This window comes from Ischnura elegans, chromosome X (genome assembly GCF_921293095.1).
Source record: "Ischnura elegans chromosome X, ioIscEleg1.1, whole genome shotgun sequence".
Lineage (NCBI taxonomy): Eukaryota > Metazoa > Arthropoda > Insecta > Odonata > Coenagrionidae > Ischnura > Ischnura elegans.
Genome location: NC_060259.1, coordinates 17504178 through 17518033, shown reverse-complemented (window position 1 = coordinate 17518033; position 13856 = coordinate 17504178). Strand labels below are relative to the sequence as shown.

At 40.8% G+C, this 13856-nt stretch overlaps 1 protein-coding gene across 1 annotated transcript in view; it reads right to left on the bottom strand.

Moving 5' to 3' along the window:
- Nucleotides 1-13856, bottom strand: part of LOC124171924 (plexin A3) — a 418867-nt gene that overhangs the window by 88254 nt on the left and 316757 nt on the right. The window contains exon 5 of the mRNA XM_046551350.1: nucleotides 5757-5857. Coding sequence (XP_046407306.1) covers nucleotides 5757-5857 — 101 coding nt within the window. The remainder of the gene's footprint in view (nucleotides 1-5756; nucleotides 5858-13856) is intronic.

Below are 13856 nucleotides of genomic sequence, written 5' to 3'. Positions count from 1 at the left end.
TAATGTTTTTCTTTCATTGCTTGAATGCAATGAATGTCCCTCATGTAGGTGCTGTGTTTGGATGAGTTGATCCAGAACCAAGAATAAAGATATACATAATGCAATACCAAATATAACGAATGTAAAAATTTCTTTCGGAATATTACAATGCCACGAGGTTAAATCAATATTTACTTGAGAGCCCATTGATAGTAGTCGTGAGGCCAAATGCAATATTAAACGAAGAGAAGAATGGGAGGGATGGGGAAAAGGGGACAGAGCGAGCCTGAAATTGCTACGAGGAAGGCTCTCCAAGGAAGCAATCGATATGCACTTTTCTGGAACAGCTCATCAGTCCTCCCTCCAGCTGACACATAATCAATGTCTTTGACAACCCGAGGGAAGACAGAAGTGGACATCCTAGCGGCTGAAGTCCGCCAACGATGCGTCCACATACGGAATGGAAAGCAAAGAGTGGATGGAAACTCAAATAACTGCCCAACTCGGAGAGGCGAACATTATATGTTACAAAACTTGAGCGGCGGCGGAAACAATTGAAAAGCAGCTCGATAAACTATGCACAAATATCAAACTCATTCGGAACACATGCGCGGCGGTCAATCGATTGCCGTGGGCGAAATTTCATTCGCGACCATGACTATTGATTGATTGGGGCACCCTCGTCGCTAACTGTGGCGGAAATGACCGGCCCACGAGAATCAGCACGGAAATATTATTCACGGACAACAATGGCATCTTAACAAATTAGACGTCGACCCAAAATCGCTAAAATATAAAAAAGGTTATCCGTAGCGCTTTATCGATCTCGATATATTGGTTTTAAAGATTTATAAGAGATGTACCGTAAACACAGGCTACTTGGACTCAAATTTGGGATGACTTATGGGGGAGACAAACGAAGTATACATCACAGAAATGAAGAGAGTTGATACTGAGGTGTTAAGTAAGATTGTGTCCAATTACCACCTTCTTCTCTTCTTGTTTCTTAAAAATAAGAACTAGGTGGCCCAGTCCTTAAACATTTAAACAGAGACAAAATTGTTATGGGGAACTTGAAACCAAACTCTTTATACAGTGAAGAGCAAGAAACGTAGCAGTGGATTACTTGAGCCCATGGGCTCAAGTAACTCGTGTTTTTAGATAATGTGTACTAGTTGTACTTAACAACATACTGTATATTTAATGAGCTATTTAGGACATAAAAAGACCTCGATTTGCTGTGACAATAAACCTACAGTGAATATATATGCACTTATCTCCAGTTTTAGGCTATTCCCAATGTCCTTATAGACGAAATTTTGCAGAGTGAAATAAACAACAAACTCGTGTGTAAGGCATATAACCATTACTGCTCTCGGTGGTGACTTCCCTAACCTCCTAGATTCGATTTGTTGTCTAACTACTGCCTATGCCTACCAGCAAAGCACTGAACTTCGTCGCTATACTGATGTTGAGAGCACGCAGAGAACAAAATTTCATTATTCAGTTTTGGGCTCAAGTTATCCCACAGGGCTCAAGTAGCCCGTGTTTACGGTACGACGAAGCATTGAGCAAAAAGCCACGGTGTTGAGCGCGTGGGACGTTAAATTTTAAAACTATCTACTAAACAAATTGATTAGCTAGTTCGATGATACTCCTTGCGTATCATTCACAAATGCTATCAAGCATACGGATGACGAATAACAACGAAAACAATATTCAATATGCATGCCAGGATTCGCGGCAACGACGCGAGAGTAGCCTCAAAAGGGACAAAGTGCAACAATATGCACCCAACGAGGATCCTTAGAACTCCTTCCGATTCATGGTCACACAAAAATCTTCGTCCTTGATAAAACGAAAACTACGGAAGCTGAAAGAAAAGTTTCAGTGTACACATACAACAAGATTTGCTTGGTCATTGATACATATGTTAACCTCATACTTCACTCATAATTCGCGTGAAAATACGTTGTGATCTTGCTAGATTAACTCGATAATCTCAGTGATTATTATGAGAAGTACCCACCACATGTAATTAGTAACCTGAAATGTATTACCTAAATGCCTTATATGGCGAAAAAAATATTGTTGGAATTGGCAGTTAACATTATGGGGATGGATGCTTGAAATGCTATGAAGACACTTCTTCCACACTAACTGGAAAACAAAATCAAGCTCACATTACTGACTCACTAAAATTGTGCGATTGTTTGCACTCCTATTTCCGAGATAGCCACCGTAACAATTGTCATCCACATTCATCCACGACAAATTCTCTGCACGGGTAGGGAGACACGAAGAGCACATATATCTCGAGCCCAAAACAATTCTGCAAGAAATTATTTCCGAAATATTGATTACTTTTAGAGTTAAAATACCTAAAATGACCAGAAAGAATGATAAATACTTTATTCTTCAGACAAAAGCGGTGAATACTATAGTTATTTACTGTCAACGGTTTCAACTAGTGAGCATTAAAATGGCTCCTTGATTCAGTCTTAACGAATAAGCTTTCCTTACGATAGCTATAAATCTACATTGTACCGCTTAGGGAAAGCGCTGGAATAAAAGGTAAAAAATGGAGACGTGTAAGGACTGTGGAACAGCCCGAAAAAAATCATGAAACTTGAAGATGTTCAAACATAATTATTCAAAAATACCTCAGCATTTCCCATGTCATTCGCCCAAGGAAAATTTACGTACATTCTCAACTGCACATCAAAATTTAAGGTCGAAACTTGTAGAAACTATGACATACTTGGAACAATTCCATCTTTCGCGGACATTAACATGTCCATCAAAGAAAAATTAAAAATACTTGCTGGGGTAAAAACGTTTTAAGTTAGAGATCATGTTATTCTACGGCAGCATTGGGTGAGGTATGAGAGAATTAATGAGTGAAAGTATATCCACAGTGATGGAGGGATTTTATAGTCACTGCCGCTACCTCCCGAGTCGCGGGTTCGAGTCCAGTTGAGGTGATTCTCCACGCAGGGTGAGGGAAAGCTCCGAAATGATTTCTGCCCCGGAGACCATAAGGGAGAAGCTTATGGCTTCTCTATCCCTTATATCATAGACTACCGGACGGTTCCTAGTTAATTCTGGGGGAAGTGACGAGAGCAGAAATTACCAACGGGCATCTGAATGAGCCATACACATCCAACACACTCATCACCTGTACACCTTTCGCAGAGTCTTGCGTCGAGTACAATTAAAGGTAAACGAAGTAAAACTGTATTTTAGTTAGAATAAAAAAATTATTTTCTAATCGCATTATTATAATCCCTTTTAACGGCTCCAAAATCTTTTTCAGCTCCCACTACTTTCCTTGGACCATTCAAGAACGTGGACTGTAAAAAGAAAGAGCAGGCGAGTAACCGGAAGTGATTACGGCCCGTTCACCTCCCTCCTCTTACTTGTTGATATTTTCCAACAGTGTAATCATGAAAATACATCGGGGATCCAACCCCGCTCCTTTTTCCGTTTAGTTTCCTCATTTTAACTCTGTGATTTGAAGAGGGACGCCCTTCGAACAGCGCAGCGAGCCATGTGCCGCTCGGAGGGAGCAATGACAAGGGAGGGCATGTCCACTTCAACGTGTCCTCTCACCTTTGTTGTCGTTTTGTTTGAGGGCGGATTTCACCATTTTGGCCCTTTGACTGCGCTGCTGCCGCCGCGGCCCCTGGGTTAAGGCCAGAGTAGACCGAGAATCAATGATTCCTCATGGATAAACCTCGGGGCGCGATTGACCTAACTTCCAGGAAATAAACTGCAATGAGGTGACGCAAAGGAAGTGGCAATGGGCAACTGCGAGTGCCAAGCAGAATAACATTTGCGGAGAGTAAAAACCTTTCTATATTCCGCAGAGCACACTAAACACGAACGCACTAATGGCGTATATTGAAAAATTGAAATGAAAAACATACTACATTTAAAATGAAAAACGGTATAAAAAATGAAAAAAGGAAAGAATATATATTAAATGTACCGATCTCACATGAATGATCGTGCCGAAGGCTGGTCAGAAGCTATTCGAATTCCACGTGAAACTTATTGTTTCCGTGCTCTGCCCAATACGACATTTCCCGACCCCACGCGGTCGATTCGGTTTAGCTGTTCTTAGATTTAGTGCGCATTACACGCGCTCACTAGACGCCTGTCTTCGATTTTCACCTCCACTTATAATGGAAAGGTGGTAGTAGTAGTCCTTTACATTAGGATCGCCTCATCCCCCTTAGTGTAGATTAGCCTAAGTAATACCGCTAAAGAAGCGGAATATTCAGACCGTGACAGCGACCAGTTGTCGCATATAAGAGCGTGGAGAATTTGGAGCGGGAAGGACAAAGTGAGTACGAAGACTAAGAGGGGGGGATGGAAACATGGCAAGGAAAAAATAGGGTGACTGAGAAGAATAGAAGACTAGAAGGAAAACAAAGAGAGAGAGACGGAGAAGAGAATGGAGAAGTGTGAAGAGAGTGGAGATGAGGAGGCGATGCAATGAAGAGGAAAGCTTCGAAATGGAAGGAGGAGAGGGGGCGAACGGGAAATGAGGCGAGGGAGACATTGGTTGAAAAGATGAGTGGGGCGGAAATGACGCGACAAACTCAATTACCTTCCCGCTAAATGGACACAAGAAACAGGCACACTGGTGAAAAATTATCACGGAGCATGATCACTAGACACCGAAATAGAGAAAGCTCATAACAGAATAAAAAAGAGGAATTCCGTGGGAGAAGACAACGTCACTCAGGAATAACAAAGGGAAGCGAGGGGAAACGTTGACAGGATTACTGCTTAGAATGTGTTAGGAGCGCGAGGGTAAAAAATATCACGAAATGGTTTTGAACCTCGCCCGAAAAGAGGGATGGACTCACGCCCACAAAATAAGCCATTGAAACGATACACGATCCAATTATTCTCCGATTTAAAATGCGCTAACCACTTGGAAAAAAGAAAGGATGGGCGATGGTTGGATTTTCATCAGTGGCGGTTTGCCCATAAGGACTCTCGGACGCCACCCCTCCAAAGATTTGAAAAAGGAAAAAAAATTAAATACCCATTCAATTGTAATTATACATCTATTTACCAAGGTGTTTTTTCAATCGCATACATCGAAAATGTAGGAAAAAAATAGCGCGAGAGGTTCGTATATGTAGCAGTGGGGCGCTGGCCAGAACGTCCCTATCCAATACCATATGTAGAGTGGTCGTGGTGGGGGCTGCTGGTGCTATGACGCGTCTCTTTTTTGTGCGACTTTTGTGACCAGTTCACTTATTTTGTGTAAATTGCTTTAATGTAAATAGGCCTAGTTTTAGTTGAGTTAATCGAGTTAGTGTTAGCGATTGTTTTGTGTATTAGTGGTATCTAGATTGCCTAAAAAACTCACTAAAATACACAAAATATTTAAAAACATTTACCCCCCGGTGCCCCTCCCAGCATTTGACTCATGAGCCGCCACAGATTTTCATGATATTAATATTCAGCTAGCGAGAATGAACATCGATCTACATGGGCACTCCTAAGCCGACATTCCTTGCTATCATGCAAAAAAGAATAATCTAAGACATATGGGAAATAGTTTGATGCTTATCATTCAATAGCATTAACAAAAGACTGACACAACGTAAATTTTGAAGTGTTTCACGGCAGTAAAAACCACCGTCACTTCTAAAATTGCATTGAAAGTACTCTCAGCACGATCGGCGACCAAATTTATTCTCAGGAGAAGAAGATTATGAAGTGAATGGCGCGGAATACAGGACAAGAGCACGTACTTATTCTCGAGGGAACACCAGCCGCAGTAGGGGTCCTTGGCACCCAGACAGTCCCAGCAAGTCTTGTACACGCTGCATTCCTGCACCTTCACTTTGGAAACCTGGAAAGATAATGGTACAAAGGTTATTTTTGTGGCATACTGCATTTTAAAAAAGTCAAAGGCGCGTCAAAATAATTAAATAAGTAAAAAATAGCAACTAAGATTAACGTTAACGATTTGATCCAACCTAGCAGGCTCTTTCAAGTCTCTATTGGAAAAAGTCCAAAATTTTCAGTTTCAGGAGAATGGAGTTTGTTTGATCCCGTAACACAAGATTCATGCCAGAACAGTAAAATAACAAATGCAACATTTGTTAAGTGCCATTTAGCAAATTACTACTAAGACTGCTTTCGCCAATTTTGGAATAACCAAATATAAACACCTGATGATGGGCGCAAGTGGAGCTAATAAAGCATATTTTTAATATTAAGATCAAAATTCAGCCATTCCTCAATTAATGGCTCAGACCGCACAAGTATCCGCCCACTGGAAAGCTGAAGACGTCATCAGAGCGATGCACAGTGGGCTAGAATCGAAAAAAGCTGGCCAAAACCTCAAAGGCGATTTTTTTGAGCTAGGAATTTGATAATTCGCATGCATATTCTCAAATAAAGTGTGCATCACTTGTCTGATTATTTCTTTCCTGTACCTTCACGCTAAAAATATACTTGAGGTCAAAGTCGAACAAATTTAGCGGAAAACGACCACCCTCGATTTCTTCTGAAAATTGCCAACTTATCCTCGTGCTGTGGTTTCATCGATAGTTTTATTGACAAAAATATTATACCTTCTTAATTTACACTTCTTTTTTTCCATACGGAGGGTTTCAAAAGACTTTGTCTCATCATTAACCATAGATATATAAAAAAATGGTGGAGTAATGATGGTAACATATTACTTTCCGCCGTTATGATGATAAAATTTTTTTCTCACCCCCCTATGTTTTCTGCAATTAAAATTAGTGAAATACTTGTCGCCGCACGATCAAAATGAAGACTACAATATATACTTCTGTAACGAAGCCTCGAACCTTGGCCCCCCAAATGATAGCCGGACACGCTTCCCACTAAACCAACCGACCTACCTCTTCACGGCTGCGTTATTTTGAGATTATATAGAGCTTGTTAAAAATGCCGCTCGAAAATTAATTAATTACAGCCAAACTAAGGCCCATTCAATGGAGCCACTATCAGTTCAGAGGTGTGTTCGCCATTCCGAATGCCATAAAAATACGGAATTGAAAAGGGCGGAGCAAGGTACGTGGTCTCCCCTTGTAAGTGTAAGCTTCAACGAAATACACCCATCGTTTGATTGAACGATATGAGCACCGAGTGGATGGTATTTTATGTTTTCTGCATCACTTAGATAAAATCAATTGCTACATTCCAATTTATGTGGAAAGATACCTGGTGTCGGCATTAGCATGCCCTTAACAAAAGAGGACTACAGTTTAACATCTCATCAGACGGAGGGACTGCTGTCCAAGAAGTACCGTCCACACTTCACCTCAAGCAGATATCGAGCAATCTCTGAATAAACTCCGCCAACGCCTGGATTAGAGCCCGGGGCCAAAGGGTGGGAGGACAACACTTCAGCTACCACACTAACTACATACCCAAACAGTGACATCATCCGTAGGCAAAATGTTCTTGTGACTTTTTTACCATCAAAAAGGATGGCGGAAAATGTAGACATCAGCCCATCGTCATCACGAGCCAGGCTACTTTGCACCTAATAAATGACTCTCGACTTGGTCCCTGACAATTTTTCTGTTCGTCTAACAATAAAAAAAAAACATTTTTTTAACAGATGCTAGAAAAAACTGCGTTACGCTCACGCGTTCAAAAGGAAAGTGGGTGAAGAGGCTTCCTACACATTGTCCCCAGCCTGCTCTGCGCGTCTAGAGATGATAAGCTTTCGGGAGCAAGGTGGATGGCATCATTGGTGGCAAGGGAAGCCCGCCAGACGACGCCGACTCCCCCCAAGGCACACGTAATTATGCTGCGTCCCATCCGAGGGGGAAGAAGTATTGCCAAAGTTCGCAACTCTCGCCCGGGAAGGGAGAACTGCTGCCCCAAACCAGGCCCGGCCAGCTCGCTTCAGCATGAGAATGCAGCACAACAAGATATAGTATACTGTGTGTCCGCAGGTTCTCGGGTACATGACCCGTTTTGCCAACCTTTCAACACTCTCGTTGAGTGTCGTCTTAGAGTGCTGATGCGTTGGAAAAATGGATATTGTAGCCCGGGGGGTGTTTCAGAGTCTCGTAGGATTGGCGGCGTCGGAAACGGATTCATTCCGAGTCGATCGGGAACCTATCCTACGCTCGTCTTCCGTGCGTTTCACACATACTATCGGAAAGTGTTCCGCTTTTGGTATGACGTCAACAGTCATCCTCCTCCGGGAAACGAGAAAACGTCACAATTTTCAAGTGACAAGTGAGCAGCGAAAATAACCTCCCGCAAGATTTGATGCTTCACAAGGGAGGCGAAAGGTATATACGGGCATAAATAAGTGCTAATTGATACATTGTCACATAATTGACGCTGTTGCCGGGTAAAATAATTTTAGAATTGTTCGTGTGTAGTTTTTTTAACACTGTCGTTTTGAGCAAATTACGGGAATGAAGGAAAATTTGGAACGAGTTTGTTCTGTCATTCTCGTGAGAGCATAGTTGATTGTTTTTAAGAACTAAACTACAGGCATTCACGAAATCCATAATTTTTTCCATCAACATATGGTTTACTTACTCAATTGTTTAACCAAATTGTCATATTTTCATTCAGTATCTCAATTAAATATGAATATTGATCATCATAAATGATGTTATGGCCTTCATGATATGCCGTAAACGTCTTACAAATTTTCCGTGAAAGTGGAGCTACGCTGGAAGAAAATACAGTGATTACATTAGGTTGAATAGTGTCCATTAATAGTAATGGCTCGAGTTATGTACGCTAAAATGACGCAAAATAAGTTTGTTAGTTTGTTATCTGTTTTGCACGTTCTCGGTTATTTCTATAACACCATTTTATTTGGTACGAAAATGACAAATTCTTGCTATTGATGCACCTTGAAATACATCTTCTAAATTATATTTCAGTGAGCGATAATTCCACAAAGAAAAAAATATTCGCTGCAAAAGGGAATCGAACCCATAATCTTTACCTCGCTGCTTATTGCCTTAACCCGCTGCGCCACCGTCAATTGTTGATAGATGGGCTGAAATTTGTAACCTATAAATAAAAGGATGGCATGAGGGAGCTTCGGTATAGTTGTTATCGTGGCTATTCCCGTTATGCTTGAACTAATATTTCGTATTAAAATTAATATTTAGAATGTACATGGAATGTACTGAAACCATGTACCATGGAATCAACTGAATTAGGTACATAACCACGTCTAATTTCGATGTGACTACGATGCCAAGTCATACACACAATCATTTCAAACTATACAAATTGTTATACTTCCTAACCCACGGACACGTATTCAATGCATTATGCTACCTGCATATTTGTAAGTCATTACGCCATGCATTCCAACTTGTTTCACGTTCTTTTTGCCAAATTACTCGTCCAAATAACAACGCAAACGAACTTGTACCGTCAGTGATACAGTTTGCCTATTTATCGCCTAATTTACACGAGAATTAAAGTCACTTGCACTTATATTACTCTATCAAAATATCCACATATATCAGCACTCATGAAATAAAGTGGTATGATTTTATTATAGCCAAATACTTAATAAAAAACAGCAATATAACATATCTCCACTCGCCACCGGAATGAGTTTCCGGCACCTCTAGCCCACTCGACTTCTATCCGATAGGAAAGCCGGCCTTAAGTCGATAGGAAGCCAGTCTGAAACGCACGGATTGCCTGGCCGATAGTAAGTGACGTAGAATCCGCGTCAAGTCTCCCGATCCGCTCGGAAACGGAGACTCTGAAACACCCCCCCGGTGGGCCCGAGAACCTGTATACACATACAGCCACCGGGAGAGGCTGAACTCTTCTATCATAGCGTATTATATTATTATATCTTCTATTATAGCGTACTATATTGCGATTGATATCCCTCTGAATGCACATTCTACGGAGAAAACCGCTTCCACGGGCGTGTGGCGGGGTAGTATGTAGATGTAGACATCGGAAGGAATGGAAGCGCGCGTTGGAATGTTTTCGACGCCCACCTAGCATTCATCAAGGTTCACTATTGTTTGGGTATCGCACCGATCCGTTCGGCAAAATTTCTCTATCATTGTATCGTTTTTTTCAGAGTCGACATGAAGAATAGACCCAAATGTAACTGTAGCCAAACCAGATAGTAAATGTAATAAAATAGGGAATTTGAATTATCATTCGGAATTGGTGACTCTAAAATTAATAGTGACCCTTTCCAGATAAATAAGGTTCCCAAATGCAACTAAAGGCCTGTTCACACGGTAGGTACATTAACCCATACGAGTTTATGTCTAAATGTATGAACGTGAGAATGAACACAAAAATGTACCGTGTAACTACTCAACTTGTGCGAATGCATGAACGGAAAATAGAACCTGTTCTAATTTGGTTCATGCATTCGTACATGTTCTTTTCCGGACCACTAAAGTCAATCACGCAAACTGACATTAACTTGTACCAGTAAAAGTATGGTCTAAACAGGCCTATGCAGAGAAAATCGTAAAATACGATCAACAAAATTAATGAAAAGCTATATCAGTCAGATCAAAAGTGAACCATGTATGGATAGCTCGTAAAAATTCTGCGACACAACGACTTCCCTTCTAAGGGACTGAAATAAATAAGTTCGGAGATGATAACAAAGAGAAATTATCCAATTCACTGAAATCAATGCGCATTACCCCTTGGTACGCTAATGTAGCGAGATGATTGAAATAGAGAATACCCTTTGATGCTTGAATTCGACTGATCAAGATCCACTAATCGAGATGGGCAGGCCATCAAATCAAAGGGACATAGGACGCATTAGACGCTGATGAGTTAGCCGATTGTATCGAGTTCCAGCCCGCTTTTACACCACTGCTCCATTCAGAAACCAATCCATCCTTGCTCAGCCTAAAGCCAGGCGGGAATGAAACAGCCGCCGTCCGCTTGGCTCAAGGGATTTTTTTTGCTATGCGAGAGTTCTGAGAGACAGAGATAAGCGAAACAAAGCTTGGAGCAGGGTTGAAAATTAACACGGAAATTTCGAGAGCAAGCACCGTCGGCTCTCCCAAACGAAATACCATGAGTATGGGAGAGTCTCCTTTCCGAAGAGATTGGTCTGAGTTATTTGTCCGGCTCGCGGGTAGGGTATGGCCAAGGAGTGACTGAATTACGAAGTCGGCCAAACGATTTGAATTTAGTTCCAAATGATGGGCTGGAAGGCAGAGCGATGAGCATCCGAAGTGTAGGTGGGACAATGACGGTGCATACGTAGTTTAGCCCTTCATCGCACAACCAGTCTGCTCACAATACGCAAGCCAAGAGGACGGCAAACTTCAAATCAACTTTGCGATGCGACTAACCCGACAATACCCTTCTCCTCTCGTCATACAATTGTTTCTGTATTCCGCGCATTTGAAACTAACCTTACAATAGTCGCCTTCGCAGAACCTAACTCGAATTCATGAAAAATTGCACTTTAAAAATTGAAGATCAGAGATGAGTTTAAGATTCGTTCATTGAAGAGAAGGAAGTACACCAAAATAATACCCGCTAGGATAGAATGGAAATTTTAGTTATTTGCCTCATTCGCCAATGGAAATTGAAGCTTTTATTGCTAGATACTATAAATATATCTTTATAAAAAGATTCAACTATACGATGTATCGAATGAAATTCCATTAAAATGAGCAGTCGTCTCAAAGGATACGCGATAAAAATACGATGATAAACAAAATTTCTCTGGCAGAGAAGGACGAGTGTGATGAATTTTTATGAAAAATAGCCCCATTGAATATTTGGTAAGACAAATAGATCCTACCAATTCAAAACAAACTCTCTACGGAAAAATATAATTTAGTATGGCTTCGAGCTTTACAACAATACCACTATTAGCGTTTATCATTTTTCGGAAAGAAAGCGCGTACTTTATATGAACAAATAGAACTAATTTTGTAATCACTAGCCAAGATAAGAGTGATTTACTTGCAGAACTAAGGGAATAAACAATAACTTCTTCGACAATTAAAATAGCAATCGAGCTTTCAAATTGTATTGGAATTCTAAAGATAGTGGAAACTGGCAGCGTTATACTAGCTATCAACGGTCTTCCAGCCCAAAAATTTGGCTTAGAATCAATACCACCACTCAACCTAGAGAATGCATCTGCAACCAAAGGCAAATTAAAGTTGACGACGGTCCCCTTTGAAGGATTTGAAGAGACTAGAAAGTAGAAACGTGGGCATCGTCACAAGTACAGCTTGGAGAGAAATCATTGAACATACCCAAGGCGCAATACATTGCTGTGCTGGTGAGCCCAAAACTCTCCCCTATCACGTAAATGACCACTGAATTTCAAATTGGCGCGCATTTCTTCTTGTCTGTACAATTAAGTGCTTGCGCGACATAAGAAAACGCATGCAAACAATTCATGACAATGATTAATAAGGTAATGCAGTCATTACAATTTGCAATAAGATTGAAGGCACTTTTAATTTGTATCCTTATTTCAACCTTACTGCTTTCTTTGACCACTTTCATTGACCTAAGGGGCAAATATTTTCCGTTTTTCTTCTTCTCATATTCTTTTCATTTAGCTTGCCCTCTATTTATAAACAATAATAAAACTAAAGGAGCATGACGCCACCAAGACACACGAAAGAACCGTGGACGAGTGATTAACTTAAATTGATAAAGAGTATTTTATAGCTTAAGCTTACTTTTTGCTAATCGTGGATCAATTTTCCAAACATAAAATTTAAAACTTGAATGAAACGGTTGGCGATAATTAAACTTCGGCCACTGGAATAAGTCCTCATCAACCATTATGGTGTTCAGGTCATGATAAGGACCAATAGGATCAATGAATTTCTCATTGCATCTGAGTGCAGTACATAATTTTTCGTTAATTTGACATAACCTTCGTTGTTCACTGCTGAGCCTTATTTGTAAAATATGATATGTTCCTTAGGACGAGGTCCTAGAACAATAAATTTATCATTATTATTATTAACCTTCCACAACTACACTGCATACATAAGGATAGTAGACTTCAAGAAATTATTTGAGTTCACAAGCCTTAACAAATTTTGTGTAACTAGAACATCGATTACAGCTGCAAAAAAACACGGAAGTTAATAAAAAGTGGGTGCAATAAGGCGACCGCGCGCGGCGGGGAAATCGGCAAGAGTTCGCCCAGAATTGCGCGCTCATGACCCCATCTAATTGAATTAATCGAGCTGCAATTAATGCATACCCTCCAAAAACAATTAATTGAGCACAGGCACCCGGATTAATAAAGGCTCAATGAGCACTGAACAAATAAATTCATACATTTGGAATTGTAAGATTTTCGAGAGGGGGAGCGCAAAGGGACATCAAATGCAATGCGATCACACCTCAATGCCACGGCTCAACTTCAGGCTAATTAATGAGTGCTGTCCATCAAGGTCCATCAACAGCTGACTGACAAGTTTTTTCTAGGCCGGAAATCAATCAGGTATAACTTTCCGGACTGAAAACAAAATAGTAATTCAAATACTTTCGCTTAGTCAAGGTCCTTAGGAATCAACAATTTTAACAGTTTCAACTATACCTGTGAACCACCTAGTGTGGGACCCGTATTGTAAGGGACAAACAGAATCCATCGAGAAGGTGCAAAGAAAGGCAGCAAGGTACGTAATGGGGAAACATAAAAAGACTGTAAATGTCAGTAAAATGCTGAAGGTACTGGGATGGAACTCACTAGGACGGAGAAGGAAAATAAGTAGGCTTTGCGCACTCTTCCGCACACGTAAGGGGGGAAAGGCATGGGGGAACTACGGAAGAAGATTGAATACCCCAGCAATATTGGTAGGAATGATCACCAATACAAGATGAAATGCCGGCCA